The 20405-nt window shown below is 53.1% G+C and overlaps 3 protein-coding genes across 7 annotated transcripts; 2 read left to right on the top strand and 1 right to left on the bottom strand.

The window, feature by feature from the left end:
- Positions 1–96: 96 nt before the first annotated feature.
- Trip6 (thyroid hormone receptor interactor 6) lies at positions 97–4815 on the top strand. The gene is made up of 9 exons (XM_021186767.1): positions 97–547; positions 810–937; positions 1043–1168; positions 1420–1803; positions 2508–2601; positions 2699–2868; positions 3698–3876; positions 4321–4441; positions 4547–4815. Exons 1-9 carry the CDS (start codon positions 439–441, stop codon positions 4676–4678), a joined length of 1443 nt encoding a protein of 480 aa, XP_021042426.1. The 5' UTR covers positions 97–438; the 3' UTR covers positions 4679–4815.
- A 2567-nt stretch (positions 4816–7382) lies between these two features.
- Positions 7383–19241, top strand: Srrt (serrate, RNA effector molecule). Of its 4 annotated transcripts, none has more exons than XM_021186587.2 (20): positions 7383–7657; positions 7881–8020; positions 11989–12117; positions 12354–12500; positions 12720–12908; positions 14618–14787; positions 14872–15056; positions 15160–15258; positions 15340–15454; positions 16100–16257; positions 16531–16592; positions 16678–16756; positions 16986–17174; positions 17455–17628; positions 17737–17890; positions 17998–18191; positions 18329–18485; positions 18641–18730; positions 18857–18962; positions 19042–19241. In XM_021186587.2, exons 2-20 carry the CDS (start codon positions 7899–7901, stop codon positions 19115–19117), a joined length of 2595 nt encoding a protein of 864 aa, XP_021042246.1. In that variant the 5' UTR covers positions 7383–7657; positions 7881–7898; the 3' UTR covers positions 19118–19241. The 4 variants fall into 4 exon arrangements, with proteins under 4 accessions (XP_021042246.1, XP_029389365.1, XP_029389366.1 ...); XM_029533505.1 differs by having other exon boundaries at positions 18836–18962; positions 19042–19230; XM_029533506.1 differs by having other exon boundaries at positions 18629–18730; positions 19042–19230.
- On the bottom strand, positions 19223–20395 carry Ufsp1 (UFM1 specific peptidase 1 (inactive)). 2 transcript variants are annotated; one of them, XM_029533510.1, is made up of 2 exons: positions 19578–20340; positions 19223–19436 (listed from the first exon to the last, which is right to left on the bottom strand). In XM_029533510.1, exons 1-2 carry the CDS (start codon positions 20169–20171, stop codon positions 19386–19388), a joined length of 645 nt encoding a protein of 214 aa, XP_029389370.1. In that variant the 5' UTR covers positions 20172–20340; the 3' UTR covers positions 19223–19385. The 2 variants fall into 2 exon arrangements, with proteins under 2 accessions (XP_029389370.1, XP_021042795.1); XM_021187136.2 differs by having other exon boundaries at positions 19280–20395.
- Between the last annotated feature and the right edge of the window lie 10 nt (positions 20396–20405).

The raw sequence follows: 20405 nt of genomic DNA, 5'->3' as shown, positions 1-20405 counted from the left end.
GAGCACTGCTGGTGGGAAGGGAGAGATCCGTGAGGGGGTGGAGAGCGATGCTTTCGGAGCCCGGGCCGAGAGGCTGCCACGTGCCGGGCTGGGACCAGAGCCTCTCGCGGCGGCCCGCAGCCCACCCTGTGGCTCGGCTACGGAGCGGGGCGGGCTTCTCCTAACTGGAGGGGGCCAGAGAAGGGGAGGGATTGCAGGCGAAGGCTTGGGGCCACGTGACCCTCCCCAGGAATGTGGTGACGTCAGGGGGCGTGGTCGTCTCCAAAATTGGGGAGGAAGGGAGAAAAAAAAAAAAAAAAAAAGCCAGAAAAAGTTTCTTTGCGGGAGTCCCAAACGGAACGGGACGGAAAGGGAGGGAAGGGGCCCAAGGCTCCGAGCTCCAGGCTCCGGGCTTGTGGGGACCCTGACCTCTGGAGTGGAGTAACCCTATTCCAGACCATGTCGGGGCCCACCTGGCTTCCCCCGAAGCAGCCAGAACCCTCCAGAGTCCCTCAGGGGAGATCGCTGCCCAGAGGCGCCCTGGGCCCTCCAACGGCCCACGGAGCAAGTAAGTGTTCCCCTCTCACACACCCGGGAGTGGCAGAAGAGCCGCTGGCCACCTTCCTTCACCTTTTCTCCCTGGCCCTCCTGCTTCCTGCTGTCCCTTCCCCACGCCAGAGGCCCCCCGCTCTTGTGCAACTTTCCCCGACTCTTGGTTGATTCCCAGACTCCCAGGAATGTGAAGGAGGAGAGCCGCCCCAGAAGGGCAGCCTCTACCGAGGTGCGCGAGGTGCCCTTCTCCAGTCCCACCTCCCGTCTCTCCCTTTTAGCACTCCAGCCTCACCCCAGGGTCAACTTTTGCCCCCTCCCACCTGAACACTGTTATCAGCCTCCGGGGGTGCCGGAAGATCGGGGGCCTACTTGGGCGGGATCCCACAGAGCACCCCAGCGCCTGCAGGTGAGGACTGGAGATGAGGGTCGGGATCTCTCGGGGTCAAGGTGACAGAAGTCTAGGTAGGAGTTGTCATCTGTATTTGTTCTTCCCCCTTTGCCTCTGTCCCAGGGACTCCCTCCAGACAGGGGGGGCGTCCGCCCTGGCAGTCTGGATGCTGAGATAGATTCGCTCACCAACATGTTGGCTGATCTGGACGGGGGTCGCAGTCATGCACCTCGGCGGCCAGACAGACAGGTGACTTCCTGTGTTCTGTCTCTGCTTTCCCATCCTCAGCCAGTTCCCTGCCCTAGCTTCTCAGCCTCATTCCACCCTCTTCATTCTCCACCTACCCTCTGTGCAACTAATAAATACCTGGTTCAAGGATTCACGAACGTCCTTGGCAGGCCTAGCCCCTGGGAACTTGTCATTGCTACCCTGGGGCTCCCACCTGGCATGCATGGACCTTGGATCTGGCTTTACTGTTTCTGCATTGCTTGTCTTCCCAGGCTTTTGAGGCTCCCCCACCCCATGCTTACCGCGGAGGCTCCCTGAAGCCCAGTGGAGGTGCTGTTCCAACCCCGATGCTCCCAGCATCCCCCTATGGTGGACCTACACCAGCCTCCTATGCTACCGCGAGCACGCCAGCTGGCCCTGCTTTCCCCGTACAAGTGAAGGTGGCTCAACCTGTGAGAGGCTGTGGGCTGCCCAGGCGGGGGGCCTCTCAGGCCTCTGGGCCTCTTCCAGGCCCCCACTTTCCTCTGACAGGTCGTGGTGAAGTCTGGGGGACTGGCTATAGGAACCACCGAGAGCCAGGACCGGGGCTTAAGGAGGGTGGTTCTGGAGTACATATTCCTGCAGGAGGAGGAAGAGGAGGTGGGCATGAGTCTCAGGTAAGCCGGGGTTGGGACACTGTGGTTTGTGGTCATCGGAGGTAACTGGGCATTGATTAGGTGGTTGGAGGCTGAGGGATACATACTTAAGATACTGTTTCTAGGAGATGCTGGTAGAGTGCTTGCTTACTATGCAGGAAGTCCAAGGTTCTAGACCCAGCACTGTATAAACCAAGCGTGGGGGAGATAGAGGCAGGAGAATCAATCAATTAAGGTCATATTTGACTCACATAATGAGTTCCAGGCCAGCCTAGGCTATATGAGACACTGTCTCAAATATAAATAAATGCATGCCGGGCGGTGGTGGCGCACGCCTTTAATCCCAGCACTCTTGGGAGGCAGAGGCAGGAGGATTTCTGAGTTTGAGGCCAGTCTGGTCTACAAAGTGAGTTCCAGAACAGCCAGGGCTATACAGAGAAACCCTGTCTCAAAAAAAAAAAAAAAAAAAAAAAAAAAAAGAAAGAAAGAAAAAGAAAAAGAAAAAGAAAAAAACAAAACAAAATATAAATAAATGCTTAAGTCAGTCCCGGTTTGAAGGTACTTAGAGGTCAAGGATCAAGATGTCCAAAGGGAAGGGGCTTCCTCCCCCCCCCATCAGCTTCTGAGAGATGTCTCTGAGGAGATTTTGGGGTTCCTGACCTTATGGGTTATTTTTGGTGTCTGAGACTACAGGCAGCGCCTCAAAGCCCCAATTCTCACTCTAGGGCCCCTTAAGCCAACCTCCAGAAGAGGAGCTGGAGAGACTGACCAAGAAATTGGTTCATGACATGAGTCACCCGCCCAGTGGCGAGTACTTTGGTGAGCTGACCTGCTGTAGAGGGTGGAAACAGGGAGGAGACAGTGGATCTGCTGTCGTGGGTCTGTGGAGACTGATCTTGTTCCTCTCTGTCCTCAGGTCGGTGTGGTGGCTGTGGCGAAGATGTGGTTGGCGATGGAGCTGGGGTTGTGGCCCTGGACCGCGTCTTCCATATTGGTTGCTTTGTGTGTTCTACCTGTCGGGCCCAGCTCCGGGGCCAGCACTTCTATGCCGTGGAGAGGCGGGCGTATTGTGAGAGCTGCTATGTGGTGAGCGTCTGGGCTGTGACAGAGGGATGCTAAACGAAGTGTCAAGATGGACAGGCAGGTTCCCGTCTAAGAGAGGGCCAGAGACTCAGTTGGGTGGGACTGGAAGTTGAGGTACAAGAAGGAAGAAGCTAATGTGGTGACTCGGGTCTATCTGGAGGAGAGCCTGGGCTAGAGAAAAAGTCTGAAGGCAGCCTGAGGTAATGGTTTCCCAAGATCAATTGGTCCGTCAGCCAAAAGAACATTTTGGGGTTTGTTCCTTTGATTACTTGTTTGCCGTTTTGAGATAATATGTCATGTGTCCCAGGCTGGCCTTGAATTTCTTCCCTCTATCCATGAGATATGGGGATTCCAGGTGTGGGCCACCAGACCTGTTCCTTGTGCAAGCTGGACAAAAACACTTTACCAACTGAGCTACAGCCGTAGGCTAAGGAATGAGTTAACCGTGGAGACTAAATGAAGGAGAGAAGGACAGCTCCTCCTTTCTAGTGGCTTCCTTCCTTCCTTCCTTCCTTCCTTCCTTCCTTCCTTCCTTCCTTCCTTCCTTCCAGACCGAGTCTCACTGTATAGCCCAGGCTGGTCCTAAAGTTATGGCCCTCCTTCTTCAGCCTCCCAAGAGCTAGGAAGCCAGATGTGTGCCACTGTGCCCAGCTGGAAGGCGTTTTAGAGTTGAGGTTGTTTGTGAAAGACTGACGGCACTCCTCAGAGGCAAGCATTACTGATTCATCGCACTGAAAGAGGAAGTGTGTGGAGACCGAATGTGCAGAGTGCACCCCTTCCTGGCTGGAGTGGCGTCCCTCCCCTGACCTCCCTTCCTCTTTTTCCCTGTTAGGCCACCCTGGAGAAATGTTCCACATGCTCTGAACCCATCCTGGACCGAATCCTGAGGGCTATGGGGAAGGCGTACCACCCTGGTTGCTTCACCTGTGTGGTATGCCACCGTGGTCTTGATGGCATCCCGTTCACAGTGGACGCCACCAGTCAGATCCACTGCATCGAAGATTTCCACAGGTCTTGCCTGGATTCAGAATGTCTTCACTGACCCATTCCTGCTTCTTCTCTTTCCACCTTCTGGTCCTCTCTTTCTTTGACACAACTTTCTTCCCCAAGACCCAAACACATCTCTTTTTTTTTTTTTTTTTAGATTTATTTATTTATTATATGTAAGTACACTGTAGCTATCTTCAGACACTCCAGAAGGGGGAGTCAGATCACGTTATGGATGGTTGTGAGCCACCATGTGGTTGCTGGGATTTGAACTCAGGACCTTCGGAAGAGCAGTCGGGTGCTCTTACCCACTGAGCCATCTCACCAGCCCCCAAACACATCTCTTATATCCTTCTCATCCCTGCCCCGCCCCTTCCACCTTCATTGGGCTTCATTTTGAGCCTCCTGAGGGTTTGGGAGGGAGGGGGGGGGGAACCTGACAGCTTCTTTGGTTCCCCTCCACCACAGGAAGTTTGCCCCACGATGCTCAGTGTGTGGTGGGGCCATCATGCCAGAACCAGGTCAGGAGGAGACGGTGAGAATTGTTGCTTTGGATCGAAGTTTCCACATCGGCTGTTACAAGTGTGAGGTGAGGGGGTTCCTGGGCAGGAGTGAGAGCTTTGCAGAGCCCAGGAAGCTGAGGGGAAAGCACTGTGGGAAAAGTCCCTGGCTAATGAAGGGTTTCTCCTCACAGGAGTGTGGGCTGCTGCTGTCCTCGGAGGGAGAATGTCAAGGCTGCTACCCGCTGGATGGGCACATCTTGTGCAAGGCTTGCAGCGCCTGGCGCATCCAAGAGCTCTCAGCCACTGTCACCACCGACTGTTGACTACTCTGAGAAGTGCCTGCTGGGATCTCAGCCCCCGTCCGTCACCTCCCCCAACATCTACCCTTAGTGTTTGCCACCAGATGCTGTCTTTTCTTCCTCTCTTCATGAAATAATAATCCCTGGAGCGTTTAAAAGCACTTCCAAGTCTGTTCTTTATTGGAGTCTCACAGGATGAGGCTGGGTAAAGCTCAAACCCCAGCACTCAGGAGGCAGAGGCAGGCAGACTCTGAGTTTGGGGCCAGCCTGGTCTACATACTAAGTTCCAGGACAGTGAGGGGCTACATAATGAGATCCTGCATATATTTATCTTTCGTTAACTCTCATCCTGCACTTTTGTTGTTGTTATGTAAATTAACCTGTTTATTGTAGGCTGGGGATGCCTCAGATAATGGGATTTCTACTGGTCTGTCAAGTCCTTCAGACTTCTGATGAGCAGAAGTGGTGTCGCAGATCCAGGTGGCACCAGCCACTGTTCTGGTGCAGAAACCACAGTGCCAGATGCCAGTGGCCTGTCTCCTTCATCTTGGTCTTGCTGCAGAAGGAGCAGATGTACCTGATGTGCTCGCCGATTTCAATTTTCCATGCCATTTCCCAGAGGGAGGCCTCAGAGCGGGTCCTATGTTTCCTCACGATGCTGACCTGCTTGGTGCGTTTAGCCACAGTGCCGTGACATAGGCCAAAGCCAGGAGAGGTAGTTCTCTAAAGGGCAAACTGTAAAGTATCCCAGGCTACCCTTGGTTTGAAGCATTGCTAGATAGCTGAGGCTGTTCTCGAACCCGGGATCCCTCTGCCCTCGTGTCTGCAGTGCTTGGGCTGCAGGAGTGTGACAGTGCATGTGGCTACTTTTCTTCTGGGGGATGGAGGGTGCTGGGGACAGGCCAGAGACTCATATGTGCTAAGCATATGCCCAACCGCTGAAGCGCACCTTCAGCCTCCCTCTCTCCTTTCTTGGCTTATTTCTTCCTAAACCCAGGTCCTGTCATAAGGTAGGCAAGCGTTCTATCATCGAGCTCTACGTCTCATTGCTTCCCTCCTCTTCCTCCTCCACTTCTTTCTCGAGACAGGGCCTTCTTTCTCTGTGTAGCCCTGGCTGGCCTGGAACTCCCTTTGTAGACCAGGCTGGCCTCCAACTCAGAGATCTGCCTGCCTCTGCCTCCCGAGTGCTGGGATTAGAGGTGAGTTCCACCATGTTCCCCTCTTGTTGAATTATGTGTGTATGAGCCGGTTGCAAGACCTAAATCCCAGCACTCAGTAGGCAGAGACGGGAAGATCTCTCAGTTTGAGGTCAATCTAGTCTACAGAGGGAGTTCCAGGCCAGCCAGGGGGTACACAGAAACCTTGTTTTGGAAAAACATTATGAGTATATGGATCTGTGTATCAGTGTGTGGGTGTATGTACATTTGAGTGTGGTGCCCTTGCAGTCCAGAAGAGGTCGTCAGTCCCCTAGGCATTGGAGCTAACAGTCCGTGAGCAGCCAGCCACATGGGAGTTGGGACCCCAACTCTGGTTTTCTGCAAGAGCAGGAAGTGCTCTAACTCACTGGACCGGTCCCTTTTGGAAACCGTTTTTTGGGAAAGGTTTCAGTAAATTGCCAAGGCTGCCTTTGAACTCATTCTGCAACCCACTGAGTAGCTCGGGTTACAGGCCTGTGCCAACGGAACTGTCTACCAAGTTTTTTAAATGCCCCCTTGTAAAGATACAATAGATGCTGGGATTTTTCTTTTCTGGGAGCAAGACTGTGGCACGCTCCCTTGTTTAGATTAGTATTGTATTCATGGAAAAGGGCTTCGTGTTATCTTGGGGAAGTAGGGATTTCAACTGGAAACCAGTGGATCCTGGTGGCGGTTTCCAGACTGCAATGTAAAGACTCCCATTAAAGCACTGGGCATTAAGATCAAGATTTACGGGCTGGAGAGATGGCTCAGCGGTTAAGAGCACTGACTGCTCTTCCAGAGGTCCTGAGTTCAACTCCCAGAAACCACACGGTGGCTCACAACCATCTGTAATGGGATCTGATGCCCTCTTCTGGTGTGTCTGAAGACAGCGACAATGTGCTCACATAAATGACAATAACAATAAATAAATAAATCTTAAAAAAAAAAAATCAGAGATTTACACGTTTTGCATCTATTAGGCTCCTCTGTCCAAGACAAGCAGGAAGAACGCATTTTATGAGTAGCACATACCGTATTTTTTTTATTTATTTATTTTTTATTTTTTTGCAGGAGAAAATGGTGGGAGGCGATGCCTCTAAAATGGTTGCTTCTATGAATTATTCCCTAGACATCCATCGTCCCCAAACCCCTCGATAGCAAAGCCGCCCTTGAGGAGGTCAAGAGGTGCCCCTGGCCCAGGGCTCTTGCAAAGCCACCTTAGGGCGCCAAGTCGCTCCCACCCAGGAGACCTGACGGGCAGTGAGGACGCTCGACTTCTTCCGTCCCCTGCTGTCCAAGTAGGCAGGAGGAGCACGTTCCGCAGGCCCGGCTTGGCCCAGCTCAGCTTCCGTAGCGGCGGGCGGCGCCGGGGGGGGGGGGCGGGGGGGGGGGCGGTGAGAGAAAACTTTCGGACATCTGGTCGACCTCCGGGATCTGGAGGAAAAAAGGAAAGTTTGGCGCCGGGGGGGTGGGGCGGGGGGGGCGGAGCTGGTCGCAAAGCCGCGCGAGACTTCCGCGTCCCCGCCACCCTTCTTCCCGTCGTTCTCTTCCTCTCGGAGTTTGAGTCGCGCCGGGGGTTGCCCGGGGGGGAGGCGTCTCGTCGGCCGCTGGAGGCCGAGCTCCGGGGGGTGGCTCCGCGTCTCCCCTTCTCCCGTCCCGGGCCGCCGAGAGAATCCGCCGCGTCTCCCGCCAGCCGCCCCCACCTCCCTCCTCGGCGGTCCCTTGGTCGCGCGCGCTCCGGTCCGCCCGGAAATCCAGCCTCCCCCCCCGCCGCCGGCGCGTGCGCGCGCGCGCGCCCCCAACCAACGGCCCCGACCGCCGCCAGGTGGGGGAGGGGAAGGGAAGGCCCGGGGGCGGCGGGGGTCGCGAGGAGAGGACCGCGCGCGGGGGGGAAGCCGTGGGGGACGGTGGAACTGTCGGAGCGATCGCCCTGCCCGGGATGGCGGGCCGGCCTCGGCGGGAGGGAGGCGGGCGTGCACCCCCCGGGGGACCGTCCCTCCTCCGGCCCTTGTTCATCCTCCCCGTGTCCGCCCGCCGCCGGGCCCCAGGCCTCCTCTGACAGCACCATGGGTGACAGCGATGATGAGTACGATCGGAGACGCAGGGACAAATTTCGCAGAGAGCGCAGCGACTACGACCGTTCCCGGGAGAGAGATGAAAGACGGCGAGGGGACGACTGGAATGACCGGTGAGACCCCCCATATTAACGTCCATGCCCCCACCGCGCACGACCCTTCGGCGCCGCGGTGTTTGCTTTCCATTCCCCTTTTTTGTCTCTACCTTACAAAAATCTTACTGATTTTTTTTTGAGCTCTGTCCGGAGTTCAGTCTGTTCACCGTGGGCTCAAGATTTTTGAGCGCTTAACCAAAGTGACAGTGTTAGCGGTGGCCAGGAGCTCCGCACAGCTGGTTGGACTGCGTAGGGAGACGCAACCTCAAACCCACCAAAGAATAAAGCACAAAGTGAGCACCCTGGTTGGCCTGAAACTTGTAGGTACCTCAAGATGACATTAAACTTATGAATTAAGGAAATATTCTACCACATCCTGTTTAAGAATTTTTTTAAAAGGGATTTTTTAAAAAAAAAAAAAACAGGTACCTGAGATGAGAAATGTGGAAGTGCATTTCTTTTTTTTATATATATATATATATATATATATATATATATATATATATATATAATAAAATGTTTATGGGGGTTTGCTTACATTATGTCTGTGCACCTCATTCGTGCCTGGTGCCCATGGAGGCCAACAGAAGGCGTTAGATCCTCTGGGAAATGGGCAGTAAAGATGGTTGTGATTACCTTGTGGGTGCTGGGACTCAAACCCTAGTCCTCTGCAATAGGAGCCAACCAAGAGTAGTTAAAAGTAGTACTTGTACTAGAAGTAAAAACAAAGCCAGTTTGGTGAGTTAAGTGCCATAGCTCAACTTGAAAACAGATTTCTTTATTTTTAAAGATTTATTTATTTGAGTGCTCAATTTGCATGTACATCTGCATGACAGAAGAGGGCATCCGATCCCTGTAGTTGTTGCTGGGAATTGAACTCACGACCTGGCTAAGCAGCCAGTGCTCTTTACTGCTGAGTCATCTCTCAGTTTCTTTAGAGGGATTTGAAGTGACTTTTTGTGATAGAATATAAGAGGTTGAGACCAGCCAGGGCTACATGGTGAGACTCCCTCTCAATAAACAAGTAAATAATGAAATTTAAGTGCTGCCAGTCAGCACTTAGAAAACCCTGGAAAAGATGAAGCCTAGTGTGGGTGTGATTGTGTGAGCGTGTGGATGGCATATGCATATGAGTGTTTGTGATTTATGGGGCCTACAGCTAGAGGAACAGGCATCTGTGAGTGGCTTGCCACGTGTGCTAAGAGCTCCACATGGGTCCCCTGCAGGAATAGCAAGAACTCTTAACCACTGAGCCAGTTCTCCAGCCCCTAGCACATTATCAAAAAATAATTATTTAGTTTTTGGTATGTTTTTCAAGACAGTTTCTCTGTACAGCCTTGACTGTCCTGGAACTTGCTCTGTAGACCAGGGAAGCCTCAAACCCAGAGATCTCCCTGCCTCTGTGTGCCAGGTGCTGGAGTTAAAGGTGTGCGACACTATGGTTTTTGGTTTTTAATGTATAAGTGTTTTGCCTACATGATTTCTGTGTACCCCATTCATGCTGTGCCTGATAGCTGTAGGAAGCTAGAACAGTGTTGTATCCTTAGAGCTGGAACTGACAGGAGGATGTGCGCTCCTGTGTGGCTCCTAGGAGCCGAGCCTTGCTTCTTTGAACTCTGAGAGTCATCTCTCTAGCCCCCTTGCCTTTAGGTTTTGAGAAAGGGCCTCGTGTAGAGTAAGCTGACCTGGAAATAGAAGGGTGAGCCACCATGCCCAGCTCGTCTTAGTGCTTCTTTAAGAGAGAAGAAAATCAAATTTGCTTTTCTGAGTCTGAAGCTAGATGAAGTCCTTCAGAGGTCAAAGTGGCTTTGGTTACATGTCACAAGTAGGCATGATCCTTGCAAATGAGCTTTTCTGAGGAGCAGAAGGTGGCCATCTATGTAGTGCTTTGGAGAGCCACAGGAAAGAGGCACTTAGCTGGACTTCTAGGGAATTCCCTAGACACAGGCGCTGTGAACAGCTTGAGGTCAGTAGGCATAACACAGTTGAGACGGGAGCACAGCGCGTGTTCTTGGTTGACGTAGTGGTTCTCAGACTGTAGAGAGACATTGCTGTTTTTCTTAGTGGAGCTGCAGGAGTGCTGGTTAAAGCCCCTAGTACCGTAGGACAGAAATCCTGAAAAGGGTGCAAGCTTGAAGGAAGAGCACCACTTAGTGTCCCTGATAGAGTACTGTGTTTTGTTTCTGGTTTGGTTTTATGGACGAGAAGAATGCATAAAAGAGCATTGTGCTAAGTATTGGGTAGTCACTGCCTTCAGCAAGAGCAGCTGTGTGATTGATGGGGAGCCTGAAGTGTTTTTTACAGGTGTCTTTTGTTGTTGTTGTTGTTTTATTGGAGCATTGTCAACACTGGGGCTTCACACTTAGTGTTTGGCAGATGTGTGTAGGAAAAGAAGCTAAGAGAAGTTGTTACTAAGAGGAAAGCTGTCAGTATTTGTTGCTAGTGGAACTTGCTGGTAGAAACTCATTTTAGAAACTTGTATCTATGAGTATGGGTGTCCTGATGTTTAGACTTTTCTGAGATGAGAGTCAGATGCAACATGGCTTGATACTGTATAGTGAGAAGTGTCAGGAGTTGCTTAAGATCTAGTAGCAGTGATTTTAATATAACAGAGTTGAAGGGCATTGACAATTCTAGGCAGGTGTTTGAGCCACAGCTCTAGCCTGCTGGTGTGGTTTTAATGAATCAGTCCAACACACTTCAGACTTAGTTTTGACACAAAGTCTTATGTAGCCCAGTTTATCTCATACACAATGTAGCTGCCTTCATTTTTTAAGTGCTAGACTTACACTTTGCCTGCTTCAACTTACTCTTAAACCAGCTCTTTCCAGGAGCAGGGCTCACACCTGTAATCGCACTCCGGAGGCAAAGGCAGGGACATTTATAAGTTGGAGACAGTCTTGGTCTAAGTGGGGAGTTCCAGGCCACTCCTTGAATACCAATGAGAGCCTGTCTCAAAAAACAAAAAGGGGGCTGGATACTTTTAATTATAGGAGTCAGGAGTTGGAGGATCTCTTGAGTTTGAGGCCAGCCTGGTGGATTCGGTGAGTTCCTGGAGAACTACATAGAGAGACCCTGTCTGTCTATAAATAAGTAAACAATCCCCTGCCCTCACACACTCACCAGACAACTAGCCCAGCTGCTCAAGAGGGCGAGCGCTCATCAGCACAGCAAGATTATGTTGGCTTTATGCAGAAACCAGAAAGAAAAGCCCAAATTATCTGAAAAGGCCATTGAGTATTTCCTTTTGTGATAATATATCTGTGTGAGGAGTGGACATGTTCTTCCCCCGTATCAAGCCGGACCTAGAAGAGAACAGTGCTTCTCCATAGCAAGATTTTTTATTTTTTATTTTTTAGAAAATACTTATTTTTCATAAAAACATAATTAACTTGGCATGGTGATATAGGTTGATAAGTCTCGTCTTCTCTTGAAGCTGAGGCAGGAGGATCTCAAGTTCAAGATCTGCCTGTAGGGGCAGCCTGTGCAATTTCGGGACATTGTGTACTGCCTCGTGTACAGTGAGTTCAGGGGCAGCCTGTGTAGTTCAGGGACACCATCTCAAGTTTTCTGAAAGGGAAGCAGGGCTGGGGTCTAGCATAACTCAGGTCTAGTGAATCCAAGAAGTACTAGAATCAGTCTGTGTATCTGCAGAGTAATTTATATTAATGTGTAGCTTTAACATTCGTAGATGCTAAATACTGACTTAAGGTAGGTGTAGTGATGTGTCCCTGTGATCTCAACACCTGGGAGGTGGAAGTAGGAGAAGAGAAGTTCAAAGTGACGAGCTTTGGTTATGTAGGGAGTTGGAGGCCAGTTTGTGTGTGAACCACGGCAGCTGTCAGGCTTACTGTATCTCTTTGTTTGCTTGCTGCAGTGCTGGAGGGTGGAACCAAGGCCTGTGTTTTCTAGACAGGCATTGCACAGCTGATGGACAGCTCCATCTCAGCTCCATCTTTGCTATTGCAACTTGTTCTCACTTCCAGAGAGTGGGACCGTGGCCGGGAGCGCCGTAGTAGGGGTGAATATCGAGACTACGACAGGAACCGAAGGGAGCGCTTCTCTCCCCCTCGACACGAACTCAGCCCCCCCCAGAAGCGCATGCGGAGAGACTGGTGAGGTGGCATCATTTTCTTTTTTTACCCTCAGGTCCCTCAGGCCTCAGCCCTGCTCCTGCTGAAAGCTGGCTGCCTCCTTGCCTCAGTATCCCACACGCCCAGCGTTCCTTTATCCCTTTAATCCCTTGGGTGAGAGCCATATCCTCCGTGTGCCCCTCCTCGTGCCCTTGTCCATTTGTGGAGAGGTAGCTCTGGTTTCTTCTGTGTCTGACTTTTGTGTCCCCTACCCTCAGGGATGAGCACAGCTCTGACCCATACCACAGTGGCTATGACATGCCCTATGCTGGGGGGGGTGGGGGACCAACTTACGGCCCCCCTCAGCCCTGGGGCCACCCGGACGTCCACATCATGCAGCACCATGTCCTGCCCATCCAGGCCAGGTAAGGCATGGGGTCCTGGGGAGAAGGTGATTGCCGAGTTTGGGGGAATGTTCAGGGTTGTGGGGGGGACTATGGTTGGATCTTGGGACAGGCTAGGTTCTAGGGTGCCTGCGTGCTTGGAGTGGTGGGCGTGTAGGCACAGGAAGGGGAGACCGACTACCTGGGCTCTCCCTCTCGCTCACAAGCAAGCCTTTGTGATTGGACACCCCTCCCGTCCAGGCTGGGCAGCATTGCAGAGATTGACTTGGGGGTGCCGCCGCCCATAATGAAGTCCTTCAAAGAGTTCCTCCTGTCCCTGGATGACTCTGTGGATGAGACTGAGGCGGTCAAGCGCTACAATGACTACAAGCTGGACTTCCGGAGGCAGCAGATGCAGGACTTCTTCCTGGCTCACAAAGACGAGGAGTGGTGAGTGCCCCTGCTTGCCTGCCCCCTTGGCCCTGGCCCATTTCTCTGGTTTGGCTGGAGGAGCTGCAGCCTTGTCCTCTGGTTCTCCCCACTGTGGCACTTCCTGGGTGTGGGGAAGGGGAGGGAACCACTGTTGGCTGGTGGGACCACACCCACCTCCTTCTCTGCCTTCCTTACTGGGACACCTCCAGGCAGCTGACCAGAGCCACTTAGCCTCTTGGTACAGCGCACAGACTGCGATCCTCTTGTTGGTGTGGGTCATTGTCATCCCCAGTCAACAGGACCCAGTGTGGCCGTGGTCTCCCAAAGGCAACGAGTGAAGCCAGATAAGAACAGCCAAGATCTCAGGGTCGTTTGACAGAAAAAAAGAATTTGAATTTTTTTTTCCTTATGTGGATGTTTTAATTTTAATCAACCATCTTTTCCCCCCTCCTGCTCCTCCTCCTCATCCTCTTTCTGCTCCTCCTCCTTGAAAAGAGCCAGAACTGGGAACTACACCCGCTCATCGACGGAGCTCGGAGCAAACCCACCTCCACCCCCACCATACCCAGCCCATACATGAGCCCCCGGGCTGAGCGGCGGGGCCGGCCAGGCAGACAGGCAGGGCACCGCTGTGCACAATGCAGTGGTCTAGCTGAATGTATTGCTCAGGCAGTTAGTCAGTCAGGGCCCCCACCGCGGAGGCCCGCGGGGGCGGGGCATCTAGGCCGGTCACCCCAGCCAGGAGCCAGCGGGCAGCCCGCCAGCCAGCATGGGCCCTGGGCGCCACTAGTTAAATCTTGAGCTCTGTTTGACCAAGCAGCCAAGGTAAAGACCCTGGAGGTGACGCCTGCGGCTTTCCTCTCTGCTCAGCCTGTCCTGTCCTGTCTGTGTGCCCTCTGACTGCCCTGTGTGTCTTGGGATCTCGCTCGTGCACCTCCCATTCTTTCTCTCTCCATGTTCTTGCTCTCTGCTAAACACTTCTTGTTTCTGTTTTCTCAACCTGTCTTTGTTTTGGATTTTTCGGGGCCCTCACATTTCCCCCATTTCTCCTTTTCTCCTACCCCTAATTTCTTCTGCCTTTGTTTTCCCCCCCTGCCCTCAGAGGCCTATTAATGTTTTCTTTTCCATATTCTGCCCAGCTCCTAACCCTCCAGCCCTCTTCTCTCCTACGGCCTACCTGAGGCTGTGCAGGCACTTGGCCTCTTTCTTTGCTCTTTCCTGCCCCTTCTGCCTTTCCTCCTTCCAGGGGAGAAAGGTGTCCTGCCTTTTGGCCTTTTCTATCTGGTACACTTGAGGTTTCCTTCTGGCTCCACCTGGGGTGGAGGGAGTCGGTGGGAGCCTCATCTGGGCTTGGCCAGGAGAGGGGGGTTCTCTGGGGCTCCTGCTCCCTTAGCGTTTTCTGAAGCCATGGGAAAGGGCACCTTCTCAGGCTAGTGCTTCCCAGAGGCTCACAGCAGTAGAGCTGCCTCATAACCCTGGCCTTCCCCAGAGCCATGGTCCTCCTAACCCAGAGCTCTCAATTCCTGGTTCTCCCCAGATCTTTCCAGAGGACGACCTCTGGTTCCTTTTGGGGTGTTGGGTGGTTTTAGTGCACCCCTTTCTTGATTTTAAGACCTTCTGTGGGTGTGAGAGGCTATGCCCTGCCTTTCTTGGGCCCCTCCCCACATTCTGGTCTTGACTGCTCGTAACTGTTTTGTCTCTCCCATCCTGCTTGCTTCCTTGCTTAGGTTCCGATCCAAGTACCACCCTGATGAGGTGGGTAAGCGTCGGCAGGAGGCCCGGGGGGCCCTGCAGAACCGGCTGAAGGTGTTTCTGTCCCTCATGGAGAGTGGCTGGTTTGATAGCCTTCTCTTGGACATAGACAAAGCTGATGCCATCGTCAAGATGCTAGATGCAGGTATGATGGGCTTAAAGGATAGGGCGGTCTTGGCTGGGACGAGAAACCAGAGCCCTTGGTTGTGACTGCTGTTGTCATTGGTAGCTGTCATTAAGATGGAAGGTGGCACAGAGAACGATCTCCGCATTTTGGAGCAGGAGGAGGAGGAGGAACAGGCAGGCAAGGCTGCGGAGGCCAGCAAGAAAGAGGAGGCCCGTGCTGGACCAGTTCTGGGGGACGGAGAGCGCAAGGCCAACGATAAGGATGAGAAGAAAGAAGATGGAAAACAGGTCAGGGGGCAGGGGCTAAAGGAGCTGGAAGCTGCACAGGGCACGGGGAGGGTCACTAATGCAGCCAGCAAGAAAGACTGACATTGTCAGAACTATCTCATAGGCTGAGAATGACAGTTCCAACGATGACAAAACTAAAAAATCTGAGGGTGATGGGGACAAGGAGGAGAAGAAAGAAGAGGCTGAGAAGGAAGCTAAAAAGGTAAGGTGTGTTTTGCATGAGGCCAAGATGTCAGGGCGGATCCTGAGAGGTCTTGATGGCCTACTCCTGTTGCTTCCACAGAGCAAGAAGCGGAACAGGAAGCACAGTGGTGATGACAGCTTCGATGAGGGCAGTGTGTCCGAGTCTGAGTCTGAGTCTGAGAGCGGCCAGGCTGAGGAGGAGAAGGAGGAGACTGGTACTTGTCACTTTCTCGCTTCGGCTCTTTCCTGTTGGGGGAGGGTGTGTGAGTGTGTGTATAAATGCATTTTTATAAATAGCTATTCACTGTGTAGCTTGGCTAGCTCCCAGATAAATGAGAAGACTGTAAGACTTAACAACCTATTCTATTCCTCTAAGCCAATCTGTTTACCTCCCAGGCAAAAGGCAAAATACCCAAGATACTGGATTTTTGTACTGATTTGGCTCTCTGTTCCAGATGTGGTCCCATGGTGTCTCCTCAGACCTCTTCCTCTTGGTCCTTCTCTCCTCCTTCTCCTTGGCTGGGATTGCAAGTCCAGCCCTATTCTAGCCCTGTTCTTTCCTCTCTTCAGCCATTGGCTGGCTGATTAGCTTTTATAGAGAATAAATGGGGAAAATGTTTACACAAACATTCAGGCAGGAGATGCCATGTCTGAATTGCAACCAGATGTTGGGCAGAGCATTCAGCATTTGAATAATATAAGCATAATCTTTAAACTGTGTGTGTGTGTGTGTGTGTGTCTGTGAGTCTGTGGGTGTGAGTCTGTGGGTGTGTGTTTCTGGGGTGGTGGCTACTTTTAAATGCTGCTTACCATTATATTTATGTATAATAATAAAGTTGTACTAATTACTTCTTGCTTAGAAGAAGCACTTAAAGAAAAGGAGAAGCCCAAAGAAGAAGAGAAGGAGAAGCCTAAGGATGCTGCAGGGTTGGAGTGTAAGCCCCGGCCCTTGCATAAGACTTGCTCTCTCTTCATGCGCAACATCGCACCTAACATTTCAAGGGCAGAGATCATTTCTGTGAGTGGGGACATCAGTCTTAGGGGCAGGGTTGGTGTGAATCCCAGATCCTTCAGGCAGCAGACTGCCTTTGGCATCGCGAGGCCTGGTCCCTGTGGAGCCCCACTCTTTGAGGCCTGGTTCAGTGTGCATTGTCATTCTTGGGTGCTGGCCTTTCCTTCCTGTGATATGAAGGGCACTTGTTGAGGGTTTTGAGCAGTGGAGAGGTGGGGACGGAGTGAGTTGAGCTCCTCTGTGGCTTTATTCTTCCCTTGACTCTTTTGTCTCTTGCAGCTTTGTAAACGATACCCAGGCTTTATGCGAGTGGCACTGTCTGAGCCGCAGCCAGAGAGGAGGTAAGAAGCTGCACACCTGGGGATGGGGCAAGGAGGCCACACCGGCTCTGTTCTGGGACAGTGCTGATTAAACTCTCTTACGTAGGTTTTTCCGCCGTGGCTGGGTGACTTTTGACCGCAGTGTTAACATTAAGGAGATATGTTGGAACCTGCAGAACATTCGGGTGAGTGTTGGGAGTGGGGCTATAGGAAGCATGGTTGTCCATTTCTTCTGTGTCCACTCATAGCCGTGAGGCTTCCCCTTCAGGCGTCACTTTTGTCTGAGAAGTTGTGGGACTGTGACCATGGTTCAGTCCCCTTTGGGGAAGCTTGGGTTCAAGGGTCTCTGTAGGCCCATTCTCAGGTGCGGTTCTGGGGCAGTCATGGGCCTCCTTGTTGATTATGTCCCCATAGCTCCGGGAGTGTGAACTGAGTCCCGGTGTGAACAGAGACCTGACCCGTCGTGTCCGCAACATAAATGGCATTACACAGCACAAGCAGATAGTGCGCAATGACATCAAGTTGGCAGCGAAGCTGATCCACACGCTGGATGACAGGACCCAGCTCTGGGCCTCTGAGCCTGGGACGCCTCCTGTGGCCACAGTCAGTGACTCCCAGGGGATGGTTCCTTGTGCTGCCCCTGACCTCACCTGCCTGTTTTCCTGACCCTGGGTCCTACCCATGACCTCCTTTGTCTGCCCCTTTGTCTGGGCGCTGCCTCCTCAAGCTTCCAGCAGCACAGTCATTTGTGGGTTAGGGTGGACGGTGAGATTAGGAATGTGGCGAGCAGTAGGAGGCAGGCTTGTCAGTGACACAGAGCCCCTCTTCACGGCCAGCCTCTGCGCTGATTTCCCTGCCTTATTGTCCATCCCGTCCTTGCTAGAGCCTTCCCTCGCAAAACCCCATCCTGAAGAACATCACCGACTACCTGATTGAGGAAGTGAGTGCTGAGGAGGAGGAGCTTCTGGGGAGCAGTGGAGGACCCCCTCCCGAGGAGCCCCCCAAGGAAGGCAACCCAGCGGAGATCAGCGTGGAGAGGGATGAGAAGCTGATCAAGGTGCCAGTTGTGACCGTCTGGGGTGCGCGTCCAGGGGAGCGTGTCGCGCGGCTGCGTGTGTCGGGGCTGAATAGTGACCCTGTGTGTCCACCCTCCCCACTCCTCCAGGTCTTGGATAAACTTCTTCTCTATTTGCGTATCGTGCATTCTCTGGATTATTATAACACCTGTGAGTACCCTAATGAAGACGAGATGCCCAACCGCTGTGGCATAATCCACGTCCGGGGGCCCATGCCTCCCAACCGAATCAGTCACGGAGAAGGTACATTGCAGGTCCCTCACGTCGTCTTTCATGGCCAGCCTGTCTCCTGCCCCTCCTCTTACCCTTTGCTCCAGTACCCCTCTCAGCCTGCCTTGTCATCTACGCAGTGCTGGAGTGGCAGAAGACATTTGAGGAGAAACTGACTCCGCTGTTGAGTGTGCGTGAATCCCTTTCTGAGGAGGAGGCCCAGAAGATGGGTCGGAAAGACCCAGAGCAGGAAGTGGAGAAGTTTGTCACCTCCAACACGCAGGAACTGGGCAAGGATAAGTGGCTATGTCCTCTCAGTGGCAAGAAATTCAAGGTCTGGGATGTGAAAAGAATTGGGAGGGGGGGCTTGGGTCTCAAGACCCCTAAAAGCCTGGAAGAAGCTGTTGCCTTCCAGCGGGGTTCGGTGGGGAAGACTGCAGCATGCTGTCCGTCCTCATCCCCTCCTCCCAGGGCCCGGAGTTTGTGCGCAAGCATATCTTCAATAAGCATGCCGAGAAGATCGAGGAGGTGAAGAAGGAGGTGGCGTTCTTTAACAACTTCCTCACAGATGCCAAGCGCCCAGCTTTGCCTGAGATCAAGCCAGCTCAGCCCCCTGGCCCTGCCCAGAGTAAGATACGATCTGTGGTGGCTGCCCAGCCTTTCACTTCTTTATTCTTTGAGACGTGTACTCCACTAACCTTCAGGCCCTATTCCTAGAATTCTTGTCAGTCCCTCCCTCCCCCGCAGTAATTCATGTTCCTGTCCGTGTTGTACTCCCCCCAGGCCTGACCCCAGGACTTCCCTACCCACATCAGACGCCACAGGGCTTGATGCCGTATGGTCAGCCCCGGCCTCCCATCTTGGGCTATGGAGGTGAGTGTGGTAAAGGCAGTGCAGGGGTTTGGAGTTTGTAGGGGGCTACAAAGCTTAGGTTGAGTTTGAGGTCAGTTTTTGGTTCACCCTGGGTCTTTGTCATAGCTGGTGCTGTCCGCCCTGCAGTCCCAACAGGAGGGCCTCCATACCCCCATGCTCCATATGGTGCCGGCCGTGGGAACTATGATGCTTTTCGAGGCCAAGGCGGTTATCCTGGGAAACCTCGGAACAGGTGAGCACTAATGATACCCAAGCTGCCTCCCCCCTCTGACATAGGGACGGCTACCTGTTCACACTTCCTTATTTCACAGGATGGTTCGAGGAGACCCAAGGGCCATAGTGGAGTATCGGGATCTGGATGCCCCAGATGATGTTGATTTCTTTTGAAATGTCCCCTCTTTCTGCATTGCTACATCTGTACCTGTGACCACTTTATCCCATCAGCTGAGAATTTTTTTGTACGTTATTTTACCTGCTAGTAAAAACACTTTGGTAGTGTCTGTTAACTGTGTGCTGTATGTCCCTTCCCAAACACAGGCTGGGCCATAGTAAGCTGAATTCCGCCAATTTATTATCATTTTTCAGAACAGTATCTCTAATTCCAGCTGGCCTAGTAGAACTTGCTGTGTAGACCAAGTTGGCTTTGAACTCAGATTCACCTGCCCATAATCATTGTGCCTGGCCCAAACTTGATCGCGGTGGGGGCCTGTGCGAAGTAAATAAATAGGTGTCAGTGCTCAGTCTCAGTTTTGGGCTCTATCCAGCAGTGCAGGTGGGGCGTGTTGATTCAGTTGCGTCTGGTGAAGCACAAGTTGTAGAAGGAATTGGAATCAAAGACACTGTTTACCTTTTGCCAGCCCACCCATCCAGCAGCTTGTAGTTCACAACGGTTTTTCGGAGTGCCCCAGTAGTGTGGGTCCAGGATCAAGACATAGACTTCGGAACCGGGTCCCTCACAGATCCCCAGCAGGGCCTTGGACTGGGCATCCGCATCTCCTCCTACCATTACTGGGCCCCCGCCCGCGGTGAAGTGTGAATAAAGCCGCTCCACTTCTCCCCTAAGCCCTGCTCCGCGGGGCAAGTGGCATAGGCGCCCCTGAGGTCCTCCGAAGTGTTCCAGGCAGAGACTGGCCTCCACACAGCCGATCCAGTTACGGGAGCCCCGGAATCCGGGGGGTTTGTCGCCCATGTCCTCTAGGGCTCCCTGCAAGGCTGGCAGTCCAGGCACGCCCGAGGACTGGCCCTCTGGCCAGGAGCACAGCGTCTGCAGGGTGCGGTAGCCGCATCCCCAGCCACGGTCATCCAGTCCATCGCAACCGTAGTGATAGTAAAGGTAGTGGCCCGAGAGGAGGGCCAGTCGGGCGGGATCCTGGCAGGGCCCAGGCAGGCCCAGGTGCACGTCCTGCAGCAGCTCCAGGGTGCGCGGGAGAGCAGCTGTCATCGAGGCAGGGCGAACCCCGGGTTCCTGGCGTTTTCTGGCCACGGGCAGTGGGCACCTCTGGGCAAGCAGGCCGGGGGCGGGAGGCGGACAACCCTCCACAGACAGACAAACCTCCGAGCCTTCCGAAAGGCGCCGGCAAACCAGCCTTGCTGCGCAGTCGCAAGCTCCGCCCCTAGGGGCGGACCCAGCGCTTGCTTCCGCCGGATGCTGCGGGCAGCGTCTCCGACCTGATCC

Source organism: Mus pahari, chromosome 23 (assembly GCF_900095145.1).
Source record: "Mus pahari chromosome 23, PAHARI_EIJ_v1.1, whole genome shotgun sequence".
NCBI lineage: Eukaryota > Metazoa > Chordata > Mammalia > Rodentia > Muridae > Mus > Mus pahari.
Note: the sequence above shows the minus strand (reverse complement) of the source record. Positions and strands in the feature narration are given on the sequence as shown.

Coding starts and splice junctions, on each gene's coding strand:
- Trip6 (XM_021186767.1), top strand. CDS start 439: ATGTCGGGGCCCACCTGGCTTCCCCCGAAGCAGCCAGAACCCTCCAGA. Junction 1,804..2,507: donor GAGGTGGGCATGAGTCTCAG/GTAAGCCGGGGT, acceptor TTCTCACTCTAG/GGCCCCTTAAGCCAACCTCC. Junction 2,869..3,697: donor ATTGTGAGAGCTGCTATGTG/GTGAGCGTCTGG, acceptor TTTCCCTGTTAG/GCCACCCTGGAGAAATGTTC.
- Srrt (XM_029533504.1), top strand. CDS start 7,899: ATGGGTGACAGCGATGATGAGTACGATCGGAGACGCAGGGACAAATTT. Junction 18,731..18,835: donor TCCCATCTTGGGCTATGGAG/GTGAGTGTGGTA, acceptor TCTTTGTCATAG/CTGGTGCTGTCCGCCCTGCA. Junction 18,963..19,041: donor CCTGGGAAACCTCGGAACAG/GTGAGCACTAAT, acceptor CTTATTTCACAG/GATGGTTCGAGGAGACCCAA.
- Ufsp1 (XM_021187136.2), bottom strand. CDS start 20,171: ATGACAGCTGCTCTCCCGCGCACCCTGGAGCTGCTGCAGGACGTGCAC.